This window comes from Penicillium samsonianum (genome assembly GCF_028829775.1).
Source record: "Penicillium samsonianum strain IBT 33392 chromosome Unknown utg000003l_segment0_segment0, whole genome shotgun sequence".
Taxonomy (NCBI): Eukaryota; Fungi; Ascomycota; class Eurotiomycetes; order Eurotiales; family Aspergillaceae; genus Penicillium; species Penicillium samsonianum.
The window spans coordinates 642,908-665,041 of NW_026643261.1; the positions used below are offsets into that span (position 1 = coordinate 642,908).

At 49.3% G+C, this 22,134-nt stretch overlaps 8 protein-coding genes across 8 annotated transcripts; 5 read left to right on the plus strand and 3 right to left on the minus strand.

The window, feature by feature from the left end:
• Positions 1-257: 257 nt before the first annotated feature.
• Positions 258-2,092, plus strand: N7471_003790 (GNAT family N-acetyltransferase; the record flags this gene model as incomplete). Its single annotated transcript, XM_057276510.1, has 2 exons — positions 258-1,900; positions 1,963-2,092. 2 exons carry the CDS (start codon positions 258-260, stop codon positions 2,090-2,092), a joined length of 1,773 nt encoding a protein of 590 aa, XP_057136120.1.
• Positions 2,093-2,661: 569 nt separating this feature from the next.
• On the plus strand, positions 2,662-5,183 carry drs1 (putative ATP-dependent RNA helicase DRS1; the record flags this gene model as incomplete). The annotated part of the gene is made up of 2 exons (XM_057276511.1): positions 2,662-4,425; positions 4,479-5,183. 2 exons carry the CDS (start codon positions 2,662-2,664, stop codon positions 5,181-5,183), a joined length of 2,469 nt encoding a protein of 822 aa, XP_057136121.1.
• A 422-nt stretch (positions 5,184-5,605) lies between these two features.
• N7471_003792 (putative C6 transcription factor) lies at positions 5,606-8,136 on the plus strand (the record flags this gene model as incomplete). The annotated part of the gene is made up of 6 exons (XM_057276512.1): positions 5,606-5,677; positions 5,734-5,789; positions 5,913-6,249; positions 6,309-6,390; positions 6,445-7,231; positions 7,287-8,136. The coding sequence occupies 6 exons, from the start codon at positions 5,606-5,608 to the stop codon at positions 8,134-8,136; spliced, it is 2,184 nt and encodes a 727-aa protein (XP_057136122.1).
• A 554-nt stretch (positions 8,137-8,690) lies between these two features.
• On the minus strand, positions 8,691-10,523 carry N7471_003793 (uncharacterized protein; the record flags this gene model as incomplete). The annotated part of the gene is made up of 4 exons (XM_057276513.1): positions 8,691-9,347; positions 9,413-9,831; positions 9,909-10,366; positions 10,471-10,523. Coding segments are annotated over 4 exons (1,587 nt in total), but the record flags the coding sequence as incomplete, so codon positions are not given.
• A 747-nt stretch (positions 10,524-11,270) lies between these two features.
• N7471_003794 (putative TIM barrel metal-dependent hydrolase) lies at positions 11,271-12,260 on the plus strand (the record flags this gene model as incomplete). The annotated part of the gene is made up of 1 exon (XM_057276514.1): positions 11,271-12,260. One exon carries the CDS (start codon positions 11,271-11,273, stop codon positions 12,258-12,260), a length of 990 nt encoding a protein of 329 aa, XP_057136124.1.
• A 358-nt stretch (positions 12,261-12,618) lies between these two features.
• On the minus strand, positions 12,619-13,036 carry N7471_003795 (uncharacterized protein; the record flags this gene model as incomplete). The annotated part of the gene is made up of 3 exons (XM_057276515.1): positions 12,619-12,675; positions 12,742-12,806; positions 12,865-13,036. 3 exons carry the CDS (start codon positions 13,034-13,036, stop codon positions 12,619-12,621), a joined length of 294 nt encoding a protein of 97 aa, XP_057136125.1.
• Positions 13,037-15,159: 2,123 nt separating this feature from the next.
• On the plus strand, positions 15,160-16,928 carry glr1 (glutathione-disulfide reductase GLR1; the record flags this gene model as incomplete). The annotated part of the gene is made up of 3 exons (XM_057276516.1): positions 15,160-15,542; positions 15,602-16,441; positions 16,493-16,928. The coding sequence occupies 3 exons, from the start codon at positions 15,160-15,162 to the stop codon at positions 16,926-16,928; spliced, it is 1,659 nt and encodes a 552-aa protein (XP_057136126.1).
• A 4,317-nt stretch (positions 16,929-21,245) lies between these two features.
• N7471_003797 (uncharacterized protein) lies at positions 21,246-21,859 on the minus strand (the record flags this gene model as incomplete). The annotated part of the gene is given in 3 exon segments (XM_057276517.1): positions 21,246-21,376; positions 21,628-21,775; positions 21,794-21,859. The coding sequence occupies 3 exon segments, from the start codon at positions 21,857-21,859 to the stop codon at positions 21,246-21,248; spliced, it is 345 nt and encodes a 114-aa protein (XP_057136127.1).
• Positions 21,860-22,134: the final 275 nt, after the last annotated feature.

Sequence of the window (22,134 nt, forward strand, 5' to 3'; positions counted from 1 at the left end):
AGCAACAAACACAAAGCCACCCCCAAGTGACACATGTGCGGAACCGTCACAATTGCAAGCCCTGCCCCAAGTGGGTTCGCAGAGCTTCGCAACTGCTTCCTCGTTTGCCAATGTCACATGCCAGGAAAGAAAAGCGAGGGAATGACTCAGAACAGACCAAAGAAGCATCATGATAGTGACGCTCAGGAACCCCAGCTGACTTGCACAGATCTACCAGAAACTCTGATTCAATTCCGCATGACCTAGGTCACATCAAAATGGCAGAAGAAGTCGAAATATCTATGCCATTCCGCGGTAGGAATGCTGTCTATCCAAAGCCGCCCAAGACCTTCAACAAGCCAAAATCGACGGTGCTCCCAAATGTCTCTAGTTCAGCCTTGCTTCGTGCTTTCGAATCCATGGACGAGATGGAAAGAAACAAGCTGCTACAGAGCATAGAGAATCTGAGCTGGACACAAACTTGGGATTTGACGAAACAGTTTGACAAACAGAGGAGAATGAAAATGCCCGTGCAGCTGCCTCTGCTCGGCATGGAAAACGAGAGTCACTCTTGCCCTGAGATGCTTCCCGCAGCGAGGGATGGACCTGGGGTTGATCCGAGCAGCCGTGTGTATGAGTTGCTCACAAAGCCCAGGATTGTCGAAGGTGTCGAGGAACCCGAGCCATGGGCAACAGCTAACCCACCTGACTTTATTCCCGACGATGAATATGAAGAAATCGAAAAGACGGTCAAATGGTCCAACAATGTGCAGCTTCGGACCCAGTGGGATGCCCGACAGAAGATTCAAGCCAAGGCATACGAAAAGTCTCGCCCTATCTTCCCAATCGTCCAAAATGGCATCCTCACGTTCACATCGGAATACAGCAACGCTGTTTATGAGCCAGAGGGATCTCTTCCTGATGACTGGACTTTGGACATCCGCGAAGGAGATGATCAGTGGTACGAACTTAAATACAGAATTTCATCGTTTGATCTTCCCAACGCGAGTGTGAGAAAGCAGTTTCGCAGCTGGTGGGATCAGCTTCCGGCAGGACGCCAAGTCGACATCTATCATGTTGCCTTCTTTGACGGAACCGCGATGCCCGATGGACAGTGTTCTATGTTTCTGCCTGACATCAAGCATACCCCCACCCCTAGGAACATGAAAGACGAGCTTACACGCCTGCATTGGCACGAGACATCGGAAGGCTACGTATACAACCTGGGGAAGATCAACCAAAGACGAAGGAAGAAGGAACAGGAACAACAAGAGCACCTGTGTCGTACCGCGGCTTACCGTGCTTGGCTAGAATTACCACCAGATTCAAAAGTTGTTCCACCCGGCATCTATCTGCGTCCTGCGGAACAGTGTGATGCTTCTTCTATCCTTGAAATTATGAACTGGTATGCACAAAACTCAGCCTTGAGCGGTGAAACCCGATCTATAGAGGTGAATGACATTGGGGAGCTTCTTCAATTTTGCCGAGAAAACCACTTCCCCTTTGTCGTCGCTGCCCGACGTCCGCCGGAGCGCTTGTGTCGCAACCAGATCGACCCTGTGGTTGGCTATGCCTATGTGGAATTCCATCGGCCCGGCAAGAGCGCTGACAAGCACATCGGTGAGCTGCATGTCTTCGTCCAAGAGGGCAGCAAGAAGCAGCACATCGGACGGGCACTGGTCGACATGGTCCTCTCTTGTTTTGATGTGACCTCTGGACAAAGCAACGATTATGAGTTTGACCAAACTGGTACAGTGCAGTATGGTGTGGGCTATGGCCGCCCCCTCACAGCAATGGTTTGCGCCATTGCAACGTCCGCGGAGGCCCAGGAGAATGCCTGGATCAAGAAGTGGTTAGAGAGGGACTTTGGCTTCAAGGACAAGTGCGTATTCGAGAATGCGAGAGTGAAGAGTGGCAAGAGGTAGGTCTTGTCTTTTCTTTTCACTTTCAGCTTGGATTGCATTTACTGACGCATATTCTTAGTTTTGACCTTCGTTACATGGCTCGTCCCATTGGGGCCCCATATGTGAGTGATGGGGCCAAGGGCCGACCCCAGGCTCAAGCCCAGCCCCAGGAGAGTGGTACCCACTCTGCTATACTTAACTACCTCTGATGAGCCTGCGAACGAATAACGTGGAAACTGTGGACAGAGAGCATCTTCGGAAAATCTGGCGACAGGGAGAGAACGACGGTCTGGAAGAAAAAGCAAAAGCCAAAAAAAAGTTGAAAACAAAATGAGACAAATATGACAGACAAATCGTCTGTATCCAGGATGTCCACCAGAAAAAACAAGGTCGATGTGTTGAAAGGGCATACGGGGGATATTGAGCAGGGGATGTATGCCTACTTAGGTAGGCAGTTAATTGAAAATGTATGGTTATACTAATTCTTTCCTAATGATAACTTTGGAAATGAACGTAAGGTATGTATGTATTCAGCGAAGCGGCCCAGGAGTAGAGTTGGTGACAATCGAGAGCTCGAAGCGGTTTGATTATGTCATCGGAAATTTTCTTGTCACCGCCCGGGTAACTTTTTTTTTGCATGTTGATCCATTTCTTCTCTGCGAGATTGAGTTGCTTGCACAGTGTTCAGGGGTCCTGAATTTTCAATTGAGACTGTTTGAGAGAGTGTGGAAGATATCCAGCTACCAAATATACACTGGGATTTGCGCCAGCCTCCAAAATGGCTCCTCAATCGGCGAAGCGGAGTTCCGCCAAAGACGATGATTTTGTATTCACGCTCTCCGACGACGAAAACGAAACCCGTTTCGAAGAAGAAGATGACGACAACGAGATGCAGGGTGATAATGCGCCGGCAGCAGACAACAAAAAGCGCAAGCGCGAGGTCGAAGGAGTCAAGCCCAAGAACAAGAAGCAAAAGCAGCAGGAGAAGCAGCAATTGAAAAACGCCAAGAAGAACAAGAAGAATGCCGAGCCCGCACCCGAACCCGAGTCGGAAGAGGAGGAGGACGATGATGCTGCAGCGGATGCAACAGAAGATGACGGCGTCTTGAACCCCGAGTTCGAGTTCGATGTCGGCGGTATCGCGAACCGTGGTGTCACCGAAGGCTTCGATGGCTGGGGTATTGATGACAATGAGAAGAAGCGCTCTGGTGACAAGAAGGCTGTCGACATTGACGATATCATTGAGCGGAGGCAGGCCAAGAAGGAGGAGGCTGCTGCTAAGAAGCAGAAAAAGAAGGCTGCTGAGAAGGAAGAGAGCGCCAGCGCATCCGAGGATGACGTTGCATCGGGCGACGAAATGCCCGTTGACTTCGATGACGATGAGCTCATGGCTGACGACGCCTTCGGCATGGGCGCGGACGGTAAAGAGGAGAGTGATGCTGAGGGCCCTGAGCCTGGCTCTGGGGATGAAGACGAGGAGGACGACGAGGATAAGGACGAGAATGAGGATTCCGATGACGATGCTGCATCTGACAACGACTCTGTCGCCACACCCGTTGGTCACCCCGACGATATGGGCTCAGACCGGGAGTCCGATGTAGAGAGCGAGGTGGACGAGGAGGAAGCAGAGAAGCGCAAAGCGTTCTTTGCCCCCGAAGAAAAGGTCGACACCAAAGCCAACATCTCCAAGATGACTTTCCAAGAATTCAATCTTTCCCGCCCCATCCTTCGAGGTCTCGCCGCAGTTGGATTCACAGACCCGACTCCTATCCAGCGCAAGGCGATTCCCGTTGCTCTGATGGGCAAGGATATCGTCGGTAGTGCCGTGACTGGTTCCGGAAAGACCGCTGCTTTCATTGTTCCTATCCTCGAACGTCTCCTCTTCCGTCCCCGGAAGGTCCCTACAAGTCGTGTTGTGATTCTGATGCCCACTCGTGAGTTGGCTGTTCAGTGTTACAACGTTTCCGTCAAACTGGCCACCTTCACAGACGTCACATTCTGTCAATTGGTTGGTGGTTTCAGTCTTCGCGAGCAGGAGAACGTGCTCAAGAAGCGCCCCGATGTCATCATTGCCACCCCCGGTCGTTTCATTGATCACATGCGCAACTCGCCCAGTTTCACAGTCGATACCCTGGAGATTCTGGTTCTTGATGAGGCCGATCGTATGCTTGAGGACGGTTTCGCCGATGAGTTGAACGAGATTCTCACCACGATTCCCAAGTCTCGCCAGACTATGCTGTTCTCTGCGACCATGACAGACTCAATCGACAAGCTTATTCGTGTTGGTATGAACCGCCCAATGCGCTTGATGGTTGACGCCAAGAAGAACACTGTATCCACCCTTATTCAAGAGTTTGTGCGTCTCCGCCCCGGACGGGAGGACAAGCGTCTCGGTTACCTTCTGTACTTGTGCAAAGAAGCCTACTCAAAGCGTGTTATTATCTTCTTCCGACAGAAGAAGGAAGCTCACCGCGTTCGTATCATTTTCGGCCTATTGGGCTTGAAGGCAGCAGAGCTACACGGTAGTCTGAGTCAAGAACAGGTATGTTACAACAATTCTTGTCCTATATCTACAAACACTAACTTTCCATACAGCGTATCAAATCCGTCGAAAACTTCCGAGATGGCAAGGTTGCTTTCCTTCTCGCCACCGATGTTGCGTCTCGTGGTCTGGATATCAAGGGTGTCGAGACCGTCATTAACTACGAGGCTCCCCAGAGCCATGAGATCTACCTGCATCGTGTTGGACGTACAGCCCGTGCCGGCCGCTCCGGTCGTGCGTGCACGATTGCTGCCGAGCCCGACCGCAAGGTAGTCAAGCTTGCCGTCCGCGCAGGCAAGGCCCAAGGTGCCAAGATCGTCAGTCGTGTGGTCGAGCAAGCCATTGCAGACAGCTGGGCGCAAAAGGCCGAGGATATGGCTGACGAGGTGGCCGAGGTCTTGCAAGAGGAGAAGACTGAGAAGCAGTTCTCTCAAGCCGAGATGCAATTCACCAAGGGTGAGAACCTCATGAAGCACGGAAGCGAGATCATGTCCCGGCCGAAGCGGACGTGGTTCGAGACCGAGAAGGACAAGAAGGTTTCTCGCAAGCTGGGTGCCGTCGAGTTGAACGGTCCCAATACCAAGAAGAGCAATGTCAAACTCAGCAACAAGGACAAGAAGCGTCTCGATGATGCGCAGATGAGACACGATGGTAATATCGGGTGGAAAAAGGGCAAGGGTGATGCGGATTCTGCAAAGGAGCCCAAGAAGGGCAAGGGTAAGGGCAAGGGCCCGGGTTTCAAGAAAGGGAAGAAATAAGGGATCTATGAATCGTGTATACAATTGAATACCATGCAAATAGCATTTGAAGCATATCTAATTGGCTTTACTGGCTATAAACATATATACAAAGTAGAGTATAACTTCTAACTACAACCTACCTATGTAACCTATATAACCTCTACGGAGTAGTGGAGCCAAGATCACTCTGAGGTCCAAACCTTGGAATCTCCAAATCTCCAAATCTCCCACCAATGAACGTCTTCGCCCTACTCCATTCTTTTAAAGGCAAGCTCAAGCTGATTCGACGTCAATACTATCTCATTTTCTAACGACTTGATCCCCGCGCCCCACGTAGGGCCCAAAAATCTTCTCTCCTATTTTTATCTTTTTCCTTTCCTTTCCAACATTTTGGGGGGTATATCTCCACGAATTGGGAGCTTAAAAAGGTGACATCTGGAATGGCCGAGCCTCCCAAGACTAGTCTCCCCCGGAAGAGCGCCTTCTCATGCGAGGCCTGTCGCAAACGCAAGGTGCATGCGGATCCCCTCGGACGAAGCCCGAGATTTCTAAGCTAACTGCTCTCCAGGTTAAATGTAACGGCGCTAGTCCGTCGTGTTCGCGATGCGCTGCGCGCAGCGAGCAGTGTGTGTATAGCTTGTGAATCGACCCCCTCCTCTTTATTCTATTCCCCGGTCGCAGTCGCTGATATTGTTTTCTCTCCCGAAGAGCCCCGACATTATCGTACACGAAACAGCTTGAAGCTAGGGTTGCGCAGTTGGAAGATGCTTTATCGAAGCGCGGTGAGGGGGAGGAGGTGCGAAAGACGAGATCGCCGTCGTCGGCTGAGTCCAGCTCGAGCGGACCGAAGATAAAGATCGATCCCGATGCTGAAGATCTCACCCGAGCATTTGATGGTCTCAATGTGGAAAATGACGGTCGCGTCTCATTTCACGGGCCGACTAGTTTGTTCCAGCTGCCCAGTGGGGTGGTGAGTGAAACGGCGTCGACTTCACATTACGCGCAGGAATTGGAGGGTCGCAAAGAGCGGCTTGTTAATAGCGCATGGCGGGAGAGGGCATTCGAGCAAATGGCTGCTATGCCGGTATGGGTCCTGGTGGATTGGATTGTTTGAAGGATGCGTATGCTGATACACCCCTGCAGGAGCCTTTCCAGTATCTTCTCGACTCGCATTGGTGCTGGATCCAGCCGCTGTGGAATTTCGTCTACCGTCCTGCATTTACACGTCTGTTCGACCTTGCCATTTCAGAAGACATATGACACTGACCTCCCCCAATAGGCGATATGAAAATTAACGGGGCTTATTACTCGGACGTCTTATTAAATGCCATTCTTTCTCACTCGGTACGCTGGTGCAAAGCCGAGCCTCAAGTTGGGCCGCTGCTGGACTCCTATGACGGCGGTGCACAATTCTCCCATCGCGCATTGACTGGGGTGTTCGAATCTCTCAAAGTTGGTTATGCAGGCATTCCTACCATTCAGACATTACTCCTTCTCAGTGCCCAGGAATGCGGCCGTGGAAATCGGACGCAAGCTTGGCTATACAGTGGGATGGCCTTCCGGCTGCTAGACGACTTGGGTATCTCCATCGACAGCCGGAAATACTCAGGATCCGCTCATCTGAGTGATGAGGATATTGAAATACGGAACCGTCTATTTTGGAGTTGTTATTTCTGGGATAAAGTGGTTTCATTGTACTTCGGCCGGGCGCCGACGATGCAGCACTCTCGCGTTAGTCCGCCGCGCATGATTCTCGATGACACCGCTGAGATCGAAATATGGACACCTCATGGGGTGAGCTTCACTGACGGTGCTCACTACCCGCCGACGCAGGCGCATTCAACGTCATGTTTCATGAAGATGTGCGGTCTGGCGGAAATCTTGAACCAGATTCTCATCCACATATACGACCCAATCCGCCGAAGCACTGACTCGGAATTCTTTGATTGTGTTCAGGAGCAGGCCAAGAATTTGAGTGACTGGTGGGATGAGCTACCAGACTACTTGAAATTGGTGGCGGTAGACCTTCCTCCATACTCACCACCGAGCCATATCGTGATTTTGAAGTATGTGCTCAATCCTGCGTACGCTAGAACACAGTGCTAACTCAACTTTTTCTAGCTGTCTATATCACACTATCAACATCCTTCTCCACCGACCCATTCTCTGCTCTCGGGAGCTGCTCAGAGCCCGCCCCGAGGCACACGACTCCAACCATCTTGTACAGTGTATGGCATCAGCAACATCAATCCTATCTCTCTTCGATCTATACCGCCGTACATTCGGCGACAGCCACGTCGTCCTCTCTCTCGCATACAGCATCTATACAGCAGCATCGATTTTCCTGCTCGAGATCCAAGCCCTGAAATACGCCGCACCGGGAACACTAGACAAACTCAAGTTCTGCATTTTCGCCCTTGAGAGAATCAAAGCCGCCAACCCCGTTATCACAACAGCGCTCAGTCTCATATCCCTGGAGCTCCAAAGACTCCAAATCAACATCCACGGACCAATGCCTGCTCCCATGCCTGAGACTGAACAGGAACACCCCCAACATCACCAATCCTCACCTCAACACCACTCTCACCCCCGCCACCATCAGCACAGCCAGTCCCCATCAGTAGGCAGCAACCGATCCCCCCACGTCTCTCCAGGCCAGCATCACCACCAGCCACAAGCATCGATAGCTACGCAAGTCCAAGCCACCGGCCCTGAAAACCCCCCCGTGATGGGAACCTACAATACCTTCCAGCACCCAGAAGCAGGTTTCAACATGCCACACTCGGGTGAAATGCCCCAGCTGCCGCCCACGCACTTGCTGGGCGGGATGCCAAACGCCGTCATGACGATGGATGACCCCGGATCCTACGAAATCGCGCCTGAGGTATATGAGGCATTCTCGTATGCGCAGCCCATTACGACGAACATGACGCCTGTCTTTGAGCAGGGCTGGGGTGGACCTTCTCAATGATCTTGTATAGTGCTACTCGGACCTGGTTTTGAAGCGCGGTTCTTTTTTTCCCCTCCTCTTCTCACCGACTTGGTTTTGTTTCCATGATTCCCAAATGCATATACAATATAGCAGTCTGCCAGAATCAGGGTCAATCTGAAGTAGATATATCGCTTCAGCAGCCAATGATATAACCACATGTATTCTAAGGCGTATGCCCATGTAGGCAACCTTGCAAGCTTCACCGCATGTAACGGTCCGTGGCCTGCACCCTTGATTGTAAGCCCTACAACTTTTCAAACACTTTGTGTATCCCTCAACCTCAAACCGAAACAAGTTTTGTTTCTTCATGGAGGAAGTGAACCGGGTTGTCCCGAGGCGAGATACCGTGAGGTGGAAAAGGCTCTAGTTGATATGCCAAACAGACTGGATATCTTGAGATCACGAAAATGGACAGAAATCGAACCGCTATAAAAGTCAAACATGGGCCAAGCAATAGCAAAATGGGGTATCAGTTAATGACAAGTATATGTACATATATCAATGAGATGCCAGTGAAACAATGAAAAGAACCATCAGAAGGCCGGATCACTAGACTTCAAGACATGATCGTCCTTCGCCGCAACCTTCTGCGACATATCAGTCGGCGAAGCAAGATCCCACTCCCTCGGGCTAGCCCGCCACCGCAGATACCACGGCCCATCAAACAGATCTCCCATCCGCTCAATAGGCACACCTTTCGTCTCAGGCATCCAAACACCAAGGATAATAAGTCCAGAAAAGCAAATAAGCGCCCAGAAGAGATAAGCACCCCAGATATCAAGCGAGACAAACAAATTCGGGGTAACTCGCACAACAGCAAACTGGAAGAACCAGTGCAGCGCCATACTAATTGCGTAACTAACGTTGCGGATGCGCGTGGGGAAGATCTCCGTGCCGTACAGGTAAGGCACTGTGCAGAGGCCGATGGACCAGCCGACGGCGTATACGAAAACCGAGGCGACGGCTGCATTGGAGGCGTCTTTGTTGTCTGCTGAGCCTGGGCGCAGGCCCATGTATATACCCATGTAGATGTGTGCGCACAACTGCAGGCTTAATCCGGCGAGAGTGCAGCGGCGCCGACCAAGGAAGTCGATTAGACCCCATGCGAAGGCCATCGTGAAGATTAGTTTGACTATCCCGTAAGCGCCGGAAGAGACGAGGGAATTGTCGTCGCCGCTTACGCCGGCGTACTGTTTCGCATATGTTAGTACTTTGTTACTTATAGCTGATAATTGCCTTGTTGGGATTGACGTACCTGGAATATGCTAGTTACGTAGTATGTGATGCCGTTCCCACCGGTCCACTGGGCAATAGTTTGCATAGTCATTAGCAGCCAGAAGCGCTGTCGGTAGTTCGGGTTTGTCTGTGTCTCTTTGAAGATAGCCCAATGAGAGACAGATGCTAAATCTGTCGCCCGCTCTCGCTCCCGCGTATCGATAGTCGCGAACTCCTTTGTGATTTCGGGATCATCGATAGCCCTGCCACGTAGCCGTGCTAGAGCCTCCAGCCCTTCCCGATGAAGCTGCTTCGAAACGAGGTACCGAGGAGTCTCAGGACAAAGGTACGACAGACCATATGCGATGCCGACTGGAATTAAAGGCACAGCCTGAACTAGGCGGTATTGGGTTCGCGTGGTCGCCATGTGGACCCTAGCACCATAGTTGACAAAGAACCCTGCAACAAAGCGTAGCGAGTCAGATTTGGGGCCGAATATGTATACAATGTACGATGTATAGAGGGTCAAAACTTACCCATGGCCAGAAAGGTCAGTAAGAATACCATGTATATCCCCACCACCAGACCTCTCGTCTTAGCAGGGGCTATTTCGGTTAAATACATTGGCGCAGTCACCGTTAGAGCGCCCGCGCCTAACCCGCCCCATATGCGACTAAACAAGAGCAGTCCGTATATACCGGATGCGAAAACTTGGATCAATGTCCCGGTTGCCCACACGATGCATGCTAGGCGCCACGCCACCAAGCGCCCGAGTCGATCATTGAGATCGAGGACTATCAGGGCACCAAGTGCTGCACCTAGCACGTTGAAGGAGGAGATGTTCGCTTTTCGATTAGCTAGCTCGGTATCGCCGAACCCCTGGTGTTTAGTAAGGTTGTAGTCGGACTTGAATGAGGGGGAGGGAGACGCTGGCGCTATAACCACCCTCGTCATAACCTGTCGAGGACAATACACAATTAGCAAATGTTTATCACTATATTATCGCAGATCCTTGTCCGATAAGCGAGTCTAGTGGTGGGGAGGACAGGGGTAGTTCATACCTTTCGGAATCCCGCCGCAGGCAATGACAGCAATCACTAGGGCGCAATAGGGATTGGTCGACCATCGTGACGTGATCCATCGCATGGCCCCTAATGTAAGCGAGCGGGGGCTATAACAATAAATCCGGGGGTAAATGAAGTGTGATCTCCAGGGAGTGGACAAGAGAGGAAGACCGGGTGCCGAGATCCCGAGCTAAATAGAGGTTCGGTCAACATCCGAGCTTTGTCCTTTGGTTCGTTTTGTCTTGGGTTTCCCATGTCTTGGGACTTGAGCACCATTTCCTGCAATGTATAACCCATTCTGCATATCACTTTATTGCTTTCTCGAAATGCAAATGACTTTTAAGTGACTCCATTCTTCAATGTCGGATCGCGCCGCAGCTATCCACTTTTTGGCTCCGCTTGACGACTCAGCTCATTTAACAGGCCCAAATTGCGGTTTAAGGATTAGAAGGGCCTCCTTGACGGACAACTTCCGAGCTCGATTTTTCTCTGCACCTTGTCACAGGCATGTGTGTATTAGGGGGTGGGTCGTACAAAGCCTGCACATCGTAATCCATACATATTGTGCTGTTGAGACACGGCCGATGGGTGCTTTTTATTGAAAAACCCTGCATTGCAGGCACTTGGATCAACATCCACAGATGTTGAGCGGTGAAACTGGCATGGCTCTTCTTAGGTCCTGTCTTAGGTTAACATCACCTTATTGGAGCTGCTCTTCTGTGAGTATCTCCCCAGGGCTTGCTTCATTTTGGCTTTTTTTTTCCCTGTACTTTTGCCTGCCCATTTACTATTGGAAACCCGCCGGCGTCTCTACTTCCTTATGATCTATTCGGGATGCTGACCGCTACTCAGCCCAAAACCAATATACTCCACGGGCCTCGATCGATATCGTTTGATGCCCTTTCTATCTGTTTGGAGCAACGGCGTTCAACACATGCCTCGTCTGCAAGTGTATCGCTGAAGCAGAGGCTCCCTCCAAACTCCTGGGATAGTCACATGCATGTTGTGGAACCTGAGCGGTTTCCTGTCTCTCCAACGGCGGTATATAAACCTACCGCACATACGTTACCCGAAGCTCTTGCCTTTGAGTCCGGACTGGGTGTTGAGAACCTCGTGTTTGTGCAACCGTCAGTTTATGGCACAGACAATTCATGTTTATTAGATGCCTTAAAAAGACTTGGGCCGTCGCGCGGCCGAGGGGTTGTCGTGGTTGACCCTGCCACCGTTAAACCGGAGACTTTGAACGAATGGCATACCCTTGGAGTCCGTGGACTGAGAGTCAACCTTCAGTCTGTAGGGAAAGTGATGGATAAGACCGAGCTGGAAGAGACCTTACTCCAGCATGCTGAGCTTGCCCGGCCTCGCAACTGGATCATCGAGATATATCTTCCCCTCAATATGGTCTCGATGGTCAAGTCGATCCTCCCACGACTAGGCGTGCGCATCTGCATCGACCATTTTGGCAGCCCCAAGCTCGCGTCGTGGGACCGTGATGGTCCGGCTTTCAATCCCTACAACCTTCAAGGGTTCTCGTCCTTGATCTCTCTGCTTCGCGCTGGGAGAACATATGTCAAGGTGTCTGCGCCGTATCGCCTCAGCAAAGACAACCAGATGCGTGACCTTCTGGCTATGGCACGCGAGTTCTTGTCTGTTGCACCTGATCGGGTCATCTATGCCACTGATTGGCCCCACACTCGATTCTCCCGTGTCGATATCAGTCCATTCACTGAATGTTGCTTGGAATTATGCGCGACCAAGCCGGGGCTAGCGGAGCGTCTGTTTCGCAGGAACACCGAGGAGATGCTAGGGGTAGCCTCCGATTGATGTGGCTGCATTTATCAAAGGTTGACCGTGTATAGCATCTTCGGCGCCGGGGGTATGGAGTTTGGTGGTCCTTCTAGTGTTGCTTGATTCGTGCAATTTTATACGGCCTTGACCGGTTTACCTATGCTGTTATCTCCTAGGTCCAGTCTTTTAGATATTAGTCACAAACATTGTACCAGATTGCTGCCACGTCACAGTACATCGTCATTCATCCAAGCACCAGAAGCGAAATGTGATATATGTTCGATGTCTATTCACTTGAAATTATTGACATCAAAACGCAAGGTTGAGCTAGTTTCTCGTCCCGCCAAGTCATAACGTGATTGTATTCAAATGTGCCTTCGTACCCTTCTCCACTCTAAACATCTTGTGCATCCTGGAAAATAACATGGCTGGTACATATCTTCTTCTGGCCCTGAGAGAAGTAGAAGAAATCAGATTAGCAAAATCCGAAAGCCAAATTGACTGAAACAAAACTCACAATAGTATAGCAACAAGCTGGCCGAGACTGATCCTCACACATCTGAGGCCGATCCAGTTGATCACCTGTAAAGTAGAGCGTTAGACAAATACCCAGCAAATATTACGAGACTGTTATACATACAGTCCGTTGCCTCATTTGCCTTCGAGTTTCCCCGTGCAGGTTCCAGATCACGGCAGCAGAAGGGCTGCTGAACCATGCCGGTGTGGTCCTCGGCGAAGTTACAGTGCATATTGATCTTTTTGGCCGAGACCAGGGACAGAATGGCAGCGAAGGCGAGAGCTGAAACACGCATTATGGCGGTGATTATATGAAGCCAGTGGAAGATCGGTTGGCGTGATATCGAGGTGATGGGAACGTGTTTGGGAAGATCGGTTCATGTATACCCCAGGGGAGGATTATTCTAGAGCAAGATTTGTTCTAATGAATCAGGACTACGAAGGAGGACTATCAGCGGCCAGATGCCTTGCTCCATTGGCCAGCAAGGCGGGTTCCTGGTTTGTATTTTGTTTGTGTTTGTCTGGCCAGGTATGAAGGCCGCTCATAGTTGCTTTCATTGGTGGATAGGAGGCGTGGTTTGGTATCTCCTTGCATTCTTCATTCTCCGTGAATGTGGACGTTTCGGAGTGTGATGATTTACGCTGGACAGGGGCTCTTCGGCAAGTGTGGGAGTAGGTAAGTATAGATACATATGTAGGGGTAAAGCAGTAATGTAGATCATTGCTGTTGAGGTCGGCTGGGTGCCTTGGTGAGCTCATTACGCGACCCTTGACAAATGGGTACTGTCAAGGGATGTATGAGAGTTTGGGGACACACTGGACGAGCGGTTGTCCTATTGTCCTGTATGATGCTCATTATATTGCAACCCCTTAGGGCTATACCTAGAGGGATCTGATGCATTATCGCATCAACGATCGGAAAGCCCAAACATCGACTTGGAAATGTCCAGTCCACTTTATAATCGGGACCTCGGGACCTACCGAGGCTTACTGTACCACGTGCAATACTTAGATGTTCTCACTTGCCAATCAAAGCCCACGGGTTTTAATGTTCATGGTTGCCTGACCAGCGTGTCAATATGATGTAGTGAACTGTGGGCACCTGGATACTTCCTTCCTATTTGTTGACTGCCCAAATAAATGCCTTCCAATGTTGAGTCAGGTGATGTTTTGTTGAGGCCCCAACGCGGTTACCTAAGCAGATAAGATAACCACACCGCCCCCCTCCCTAAACTCTCTCATATACTCCCGGACCCCCTCCTTTTCAGATCTCCAGACACATCACCACATTACTGTGCTATTGTACATCTTTAAAAACCATGAAACGCAACTCCTCAACACCCGCCGATATGGAACGCTCTGTCTACATTCCTCTCTGCTTCTGCCTCATCTCTTTTGCCGTTATCGCCTATACCCACTAGTTATCCGCCCAGGATAGTATTCTGCCCCAACAGCGCCCAGACGAAGATGAAAGAATCCCCCGCCGTGGTCCTGGATTCTAGAGTCTGGGATGCCTCTCCTCCTTCCGAAACACTCTGACTTCGTTTCCTCGTCTCTTAACACAACATACAAGTCAATCTCCTACGGTCGTCCCCACACTACCTTCAACACTGAAGACTGCCCCTCCGTCGCAATCAGAATGTGACCGGCAGGGTAGAACCTTGTGTGGGTTGAACGATCTGCAAGTCATCAGAAGATACATTCTTGATCTCTCTCCACGCAAATATTCAGATACCCCCATTGGACCATCTTTCTTGCAACCACGCCCCCAACTGCGCCCTGGTCCTTCGCCCAAGCGACTGGCTATGTCACTCCAATTGCATGCCGTGACATAGAGCCAATATACGCTTGGATCTGGTGGCTTCTTTTTTTTACATTCGTCGCATTTTGATACCCTGTTCCCTGTTACTATCATACTCCAACCAACATCTTCAGATTTTCTATCTGAAACATCTTTCAACATTCATTGGCCTTTATTGGTTTCAATCAAATCTTGACTTCCTCCAGTGCTTCAACCCTGGCTCTTGAGTTATGAGTTGTCTGATCGATATTATTTCCTTTTGTGCTGCCTCGAGTTTGATTCTGGAGTGCTGGTCACTCCCTGTCGCTCTTTCGTGAATTTCCTATACCCATACATACGACCTACGAATTCAATATCTTATATTTTAACAGTGTAAAAAAAAAGTGTAGATCTCACATTCAATAAGCAAACCAAAAGTATCAAGTTCATATCGACCTCGGGCTTCGGATCTAGATTGGATCACGTAATCACTGCTGAGAAATCGCCCGCGGTGGTGACGGAAGAACCAACGCGCATTAACGAACCCCGATATCGTCACCACAGCGGTTGTGTCTTTTCCGACCCCTCTCCCCTCAGCCTGTATATAATTGCTCCATCTTCCCCTCTTCCCCTCTCTCCATGCTCTCCCGCTCCATCCAATCATCCCGGATTAGCTTTCGAGCCTCTTCATCTCTGACCTGGTCTTCCGTCGGACAAATCCGTCCTGGTCTTTTGACCAATCGAACTCTGGCGACCATCAACTCTCCCCGCTTCACCCCTGCGGACTCAATTGCTGCCAACTCTCGTCTCTCTACAATCTCTCGACACTTTTCTTCGTCCCCCGCCCCTAAGAACCAACAATCATCCAATATGGCTCCCGTTGAAACACAACAGTATGACTACATCGTCCTCGGCGGTGGTAGTGGTGGCAGTGGAAGCGCCCGCCGCGCAGCGGGTTGGTATGGCAAAAAGACCCTAATCGTGGAAAGCGGACGGTCTGGCGGTACCTGTGTCAACGTGGGGTTAGTACAAGGTGTAATGCTGTTCTACTCGATTGACACTTTTGTCTGACAACATTTAGATGTGTCCCTAAGAAGATGACTTGGAACTTTGCGACCATCAACGAGATGCTCCACATTGGAAAGAGCTATGGCTACGACATCCCCGATAACATTGCTATGAACTACACCCACTTCAAGAACACCCGCGACGCAGTCATCAAGCGGTTGAACGGCGCCTACGAGCGCAACTGGGGTCGCGAAGGAATTGACCTCGTCCAAGGTCGTGCTGGCTTCGTCGAGCCTCACACTATTGAGGTCAAGCTGGCCGACGGCTCCGGCACTGCCCGCTACACCGCACCCCACATCCTGTTGGCGACCGGTGGCCGACCCAACATCCCCTCCGTGCCCGGCGCCGAGCACGGTATCACTAGCGACGGATTCTTCGAGTTGGAAGAACTCCCCCCGAAGATCGCCGTTGTCGGTGCTGGCTACATCGCTGTTGAGCTTGCTGGTGTCATGAACGCTGTTGATGTTGAGACCCACATGTTCATCCGCGGCGAGAACTTCCTGCGCAAGTTCGACCCTATGATCCAGAAGACTATGACTGATCGCTACGAGGCTGCCGGCGTCAAGCTTCACCGCAGCCACGGTGGTTTCAAGGAGGTGCAACTCATCCGCGATGGCAAGGGCAAGGATCGCCTGCTCAAGCTCATCGGCCATGATGGCTCTGAGCTCGAGGTCAACGAGCTTCTCTGGGCTGTGGGCCGTGCCCCCGAGGTCGAAGACCTGGACTTGGATATTCCTGGTGTTAAGCTGAATGCTGGCGGCCACGTCGTGGTTGACGAGTACCAGAACACCTCCGCTGAGGGTGTCTACGCTCTCGGTGATGTGACCGGCCAAGCTGAACTGACCCCTGGTAAGTCGCTATCTGCACTTTTCCTCTGAGAAAATATACTGACTCAATTTCATAGTTGCCATTGCTGCCGGCCGCCAACTTGGAAGCCGCCTCTTCGGCCCCCCGAGCTGAAGCACTCCAAGATCTCCTACGAGAACATTCCTACCGTCGTCTTCTCGCACCCCGAGGTCGGCTGCGTCGGTCTTACCGAGCCTGAAGCCCGCCATAGCTATGGCGACGACAAGATTAAGGTTTACCACACCAAGTTTACTGCCATGTTCTACGATGTCGGCTTGTCCCCCGAGGAGAAGGCGAAGAACCCCACCGAGATGAAGATCATCTGCGCCGGTCCCCAGGAGAAGGTTGTTGGTCTGCACATCCTTGGTCTTGGTGTCGGTGAGATGCTGCAGGGCTTCGGTGTCGCTATCAAGATGGGTGCTACTAAGAAGGACTTCGATAGCTGTGTTGCTATCCACCCTACTAGCGCCGAGGAGCTTGTGACTATGCGGTAATTTTGTTTAAATAGAGAAAAAGAAGAGACATGTGTGAATAATTGTCTAGAACATTCCAATATTTATACGATTTTAATCTTTTGTTCTTGGGCTACTTATATCTCTCAAAGGAGTCAAATACCCACAGGCTACTGCCTGAAAGAGTAAGAAGATGGCGTAGTGTATTCTCAAGTTCATACATATGTACATGTAGGCAAAGGAAAGAAGTAGTTACATAACTAGATAATAACATACTAAGATGTCGTACATCTACTCTCCATCTTTCTGTTCGACTAGAATGCCATATACAAAGGGAAGAACCAAGGGAGGTATATGTAGAATCAACCAGTAGAGAAACAAAGTGGTAGGGCAAACAACTACAGTAAATCAAAGCATTTCACACTATTAATGGTAGCCCGTTGCCGATGGACTTGAACGTAGGGCTTGGAAAGTCTTATAGAAGTGATGACATTCAACACATTACTCATGCCAGTGAGGATTCATCGTTATCACGACAATGCTACTAACTGAATTTCTACATACTTATTAAGAATCCAAAATGCTAAGTCACACTTCGTTGTGCATCTTTATCAGTAAAATCGCCCTCAGTTCGTCGTCTGCCTTTTAAGGTTGCTTCAACACAATAGGGGAGGGCTCTTTCATGGCAGAAAATCGAAAGGATAATCCATCATTCCTTCTGCATCGGCCCATAATAGTCCTGTTGAGGTCTATCACATCACACATTACGGTCAGCTGATATGGCCAAATTGCCTCTCGCAGCAAAGATCAACCCGTTTCGCTCGTCGGCTTCTGGTGGTAATAATGGTCAGAATGAGGTTGGGGAACGGTGAAACCGAACAAGTAAATCAAAGGGGCGAGAAGGACTGGTCGTACTTAAGTAAATCAGGCGTGCCCAAGGCAGCTTTGGTTTTCGAGAGGTGACGCTAGCCAGCCTTACCTGCATCTGAATACAGTATGTCACAGCGAATTCATAACATACATTTTGTAACTAAATTGGGCACCTAGTCGCTTTAAAGCACTAAGGGAGGGTCTAGCCAGTCATTACTTTGGGAACGGCGTTAGGATAGGTTCTCCGGTGCTAGATAGGGCACACCGACCTGCATAGCACATCCGACGCTAGGAAGAGCTGCAACAGGTATAAGAATGTCAAACCAAATCAAATCAAATCAAATCAAAAACTCGCGCAGGAACCAATCGAGCTTCCTGATGGGAAGTTGCACCCATTGCCGCCACTTGGGCCCGGACAGCACACTTGTAGGAAATTATCAGCGGTGCATGGGGAACCTGCTAGGCCACAGCATTGACTATTCTGACATATCATAGGTGGTGTGCACTAAAATGAAGTAAGCCCAGTCTAGCTAGTAAGCACATAGAACATTAACCTACATGTTTATTGCACTGCCCGCAGTTATTGATGTCGGCCTTCGTATCTCTGCAAGCGCCGTTGCATAATTGCTGCGACGGAGTGGTTTTAAAAGGGCCACAAACGTAACATGGGCCTTGTCCACGCAAAGCAGGGAGCACACAGGTGACTGCAGGGTTCGGGTAATTTTGATTACACCATGTAGTGCACTGGGCAAGCTTGATCACAGCACTTTGTGGCAGAGACCAAATAGGGGAGGCTAGATAGTTTGACTATATCAGACCGTAGAGCTGACTAAATTCTTCGGTCATTATCTTACCTAGTGTAAGTAGCACAAGAATTCTTCGTATAGCCATTTTCAATGTTGCTTTGCGTATAAAATCGTGCTCAGAGGGCGTTCAACTTATTTTTCATTTCATAAGACTATCTATCCTAGGACGTAAAGAAATTTTAAATATACCTCTCGTAGATACTATGACGTCCTTGGTTTGATCTAGATTTAGTGATGATTAAATTCGACCACTTGTTGTTGTCGGGACTACCTTTTTGGTATCTCAATTTAGAGTCCTTGCTAGGCTTCCTATAGAAACCATTGTTCCTTGGTACGACGTATAGAGAATCAGACGACCCTAGGTAAGTTGTAGAGAGGAGATAAAATAGTTATAATGCTCGTTCTGAGCTAGATTATCCTAGTATCTTCTCGTAAATGAATAGTGTTAGAAGGAGAGATAGGCATTTTGAGACTTGAGATTGCTCTTATACGTTTCATAACCTTAGTATTTACCGGCGGCTCTACGCAAGCCCTGTAAAGCTTCAACTACTGTAAATCCTGCTCATGTTGCAGATTGCCTAGGACATATCATATATTCATCCATCGGATACCTTAAAGTCTGATTGCAAAGCGGCGGGATCCAGTACTAACTTTATAAGCTTTGGAAGAATGAATCATGCCCTAGCGAGTTGTACAAGGTGGCACGCTTGATTCCTTAATTCTAGATGAGTCCGATCAATCGATCGGTGGTGTATAGAAATTACGTTTTTTTTCGTATTAAGCTTAAATCGATTGGTCAGCTAAGCTCCTGATCAACTATTGTGGCTATAAAGTCGCCCTAAATTAGCGGCATTGGTCGGTATGACAGAACGGAACCGTATTCAAACTCAGCCACCGACGTTATAAACAATAGGATTCTAAATTCGTAGCGCGGTCTAGCCTAGGCCATTAAATTCTATATAGTGATCACTACTATAGCCGCCCGCGATCATTCCCTTGCTTCGTCTGAAACACGGAAGGCCTCAATTAGCCAACGACAACGGTACAGTTTCGCAAGAGCGGGGGACTTTATTTGATTAGTTATGGCTCAGTCTCTTCCACACCGGCGCGTTTTATACGGGCGGCTAGTGATTGTCTGGCTGCTTTTCCGCGGCACCTCCCATTTGATGGCATACAGCCTGGGTCCGTGAGATGCTTTCACTTACAGATAGGGCAGGGGTATCCTCGCCCAAGCAGTGAAGATTATAAGATCAGAGCGGGCGCCTACGGAAACAGCGAAGATGATAGCTCGACCCGGAAATGAAACAAGTTATATTTTGTTAAAAGACTGCATTGAATCGATGAACTTACCCAAACTACGCATACTAACCTATAATCCATGGCGATGCCACCACTCTTTAACGGGACAGAGAAAATCTAGATATCCACCCGACTTGCTGATTAGCCGCCAACCTGTAATGGAAACAGACCCATACATCTTTTGCATCCCAACCTTATGACACCACGAATTAGATCGCTCTTAGCACCAATTAAAAGACAATGGTACTTTAAACTTGCAGGGAATTATCCCCGTGTTCTGACATGAGTACCAGGCCTATGCCCAATATCTTACTAGCAAAAATAAGTTTCAACCTTAGCCTCGTGCTCGCCCAGCGCATGATACCGCATAGGTTCATGACCGCCTGCTCTCTGCCACTTTTAGAGCTAAGGTCAAACCACGGTGTTGAGTTGACATCCAGGAAACAAGTAGGCGCATCCGATTCGAAATCCTGGAGATATTCATCATTAATCTCAAAATCAAGGAAGCATATATAATGCTGCGTAGCATTTATCATCAGTACTCTATGCTATATTGTCAGCATACCTTTCACGGTGACGGCGAATTTGAAAATGGTTAAAAAGCCGAGTAGTACCTGTTAGATTGCAGCTCCTTAAATGGATCAGCTAATCTAGCTACCAGAGCCTCGCAAGTCATTTATACGAAGCTATTGTCCGAAATAGTCGGCTGGCCATTTTCTAGGCACTGGAATTGCCTTTTGGCTTCCAAAATAGCCACGCGGCTTTTTAGAACGTTGAATATGCCTCCGGATTCTTCTCATAAACATAGGCCTCTATCATCGATAGTTATGATTTTTCGCTTCAACTTAGGAGTGCGAGCGGAAAGTCTTGTTTTTACATCTCGAAATTCGACAACGGCGGGCATATTTGCGGAATCTTGAGGCGGTGCAAAGTATAAGATATGCCGAATAACACAAGATACAAGTCGTAAGGTCTCATCCTCTAGGGATGCTAGAAGTCTGTGCGATTCGGCGTTAATGAACTCCACCGAAGATATCCCTTAGGAGCCATCAGCTGCTAGACTACTGGATCCAACTTGCATCGCCCTTAAGTCGACATAACCTCATTACGCGATACGCTCGACGCGCTCCCAGGGACGCTTCGGAGCTCAGCTTCATTGTCACTTTCCTCTAGAGAAACTCTAGATGAGTCCCTTCCACGGTGCTCCTCGCTGCCTTTAAACGTTGTCAATGCCCCCAAACTTGGCCAAGGGAGACACCGCAGGTAGGATCCTACACGAGCCGGTGCTCACTTAGAGTCATATAGACACCATCTAGGCCGTGCAAAAATTTCACGATCTCAGGGGATGATTGAAGGTCGGAGGGGAATTGGTATGGTCATAGAATTAGAAGAATACTATGCTAGGCATCCCTCCGGACAACACAACAAGCAAACAAGTGGTCACGTCCCTAATCACTAGCCCCAACATCATGAAGTTGTGAGAACAATTTCCTGTTCTCGGCACCGAAATAAGTCCTAAAGGATGATTTTGAGGTGATAATGTTAAAGTATGGACTATTAGCTATGCTGTGAGCTAAAGGAGGGCCAACCTCGGGCCTTTTTCTACCTACCTATCTATAACGCTGTATTTATGGTCTTGTCCGTCCACGGGTGGATCTGACCTAGCGTCGTGATGAGTAATCCCACACAAATGCCCCGCTAACAAAAGATTATGCCCTTTTCATCTGATCACATCCCTACTCTTTTTTTTGTCTGAACTAGATCACCTGCCAATTGCCATGCCAGATACCGCATAACAAGCAGACAATCAGCAGTACACAACCCAAACAACTTGCTGACCCCGGCAAAGTCATGTATGTACATGACCGCCCACATGCCAGTCCAAACCAGTAGGCGGTACAATTCTGCCCCCAACTAGGGGTTATATTGAACTTTAAGAATATCCTCTCGCCCTTCGGGGCATATGGTCAAATGAAAATATACAGAGAAGATTAGCATGGCCCCTGCACTAAGGATGACACGCTCAATCAAAGAGAAGCTACCTATTTTTTTTTTCTTTTACATGTCCTTCGTTATGGAGATGGGATGTGGGGCTTTTTACCTGTCTATACAATGATGCTACTTTGCTATTGGGAAATCACGTGTGATTATAGACGGTCGGTGTTCAATCTACACTACGCGCGAATCTAGAACTTGGATGGAATATTTATCACTTCGTTATTTTTTATAGTTCTTATTTGGCAGTGTTAGATGGATAGTGTTCTGCAAGGATA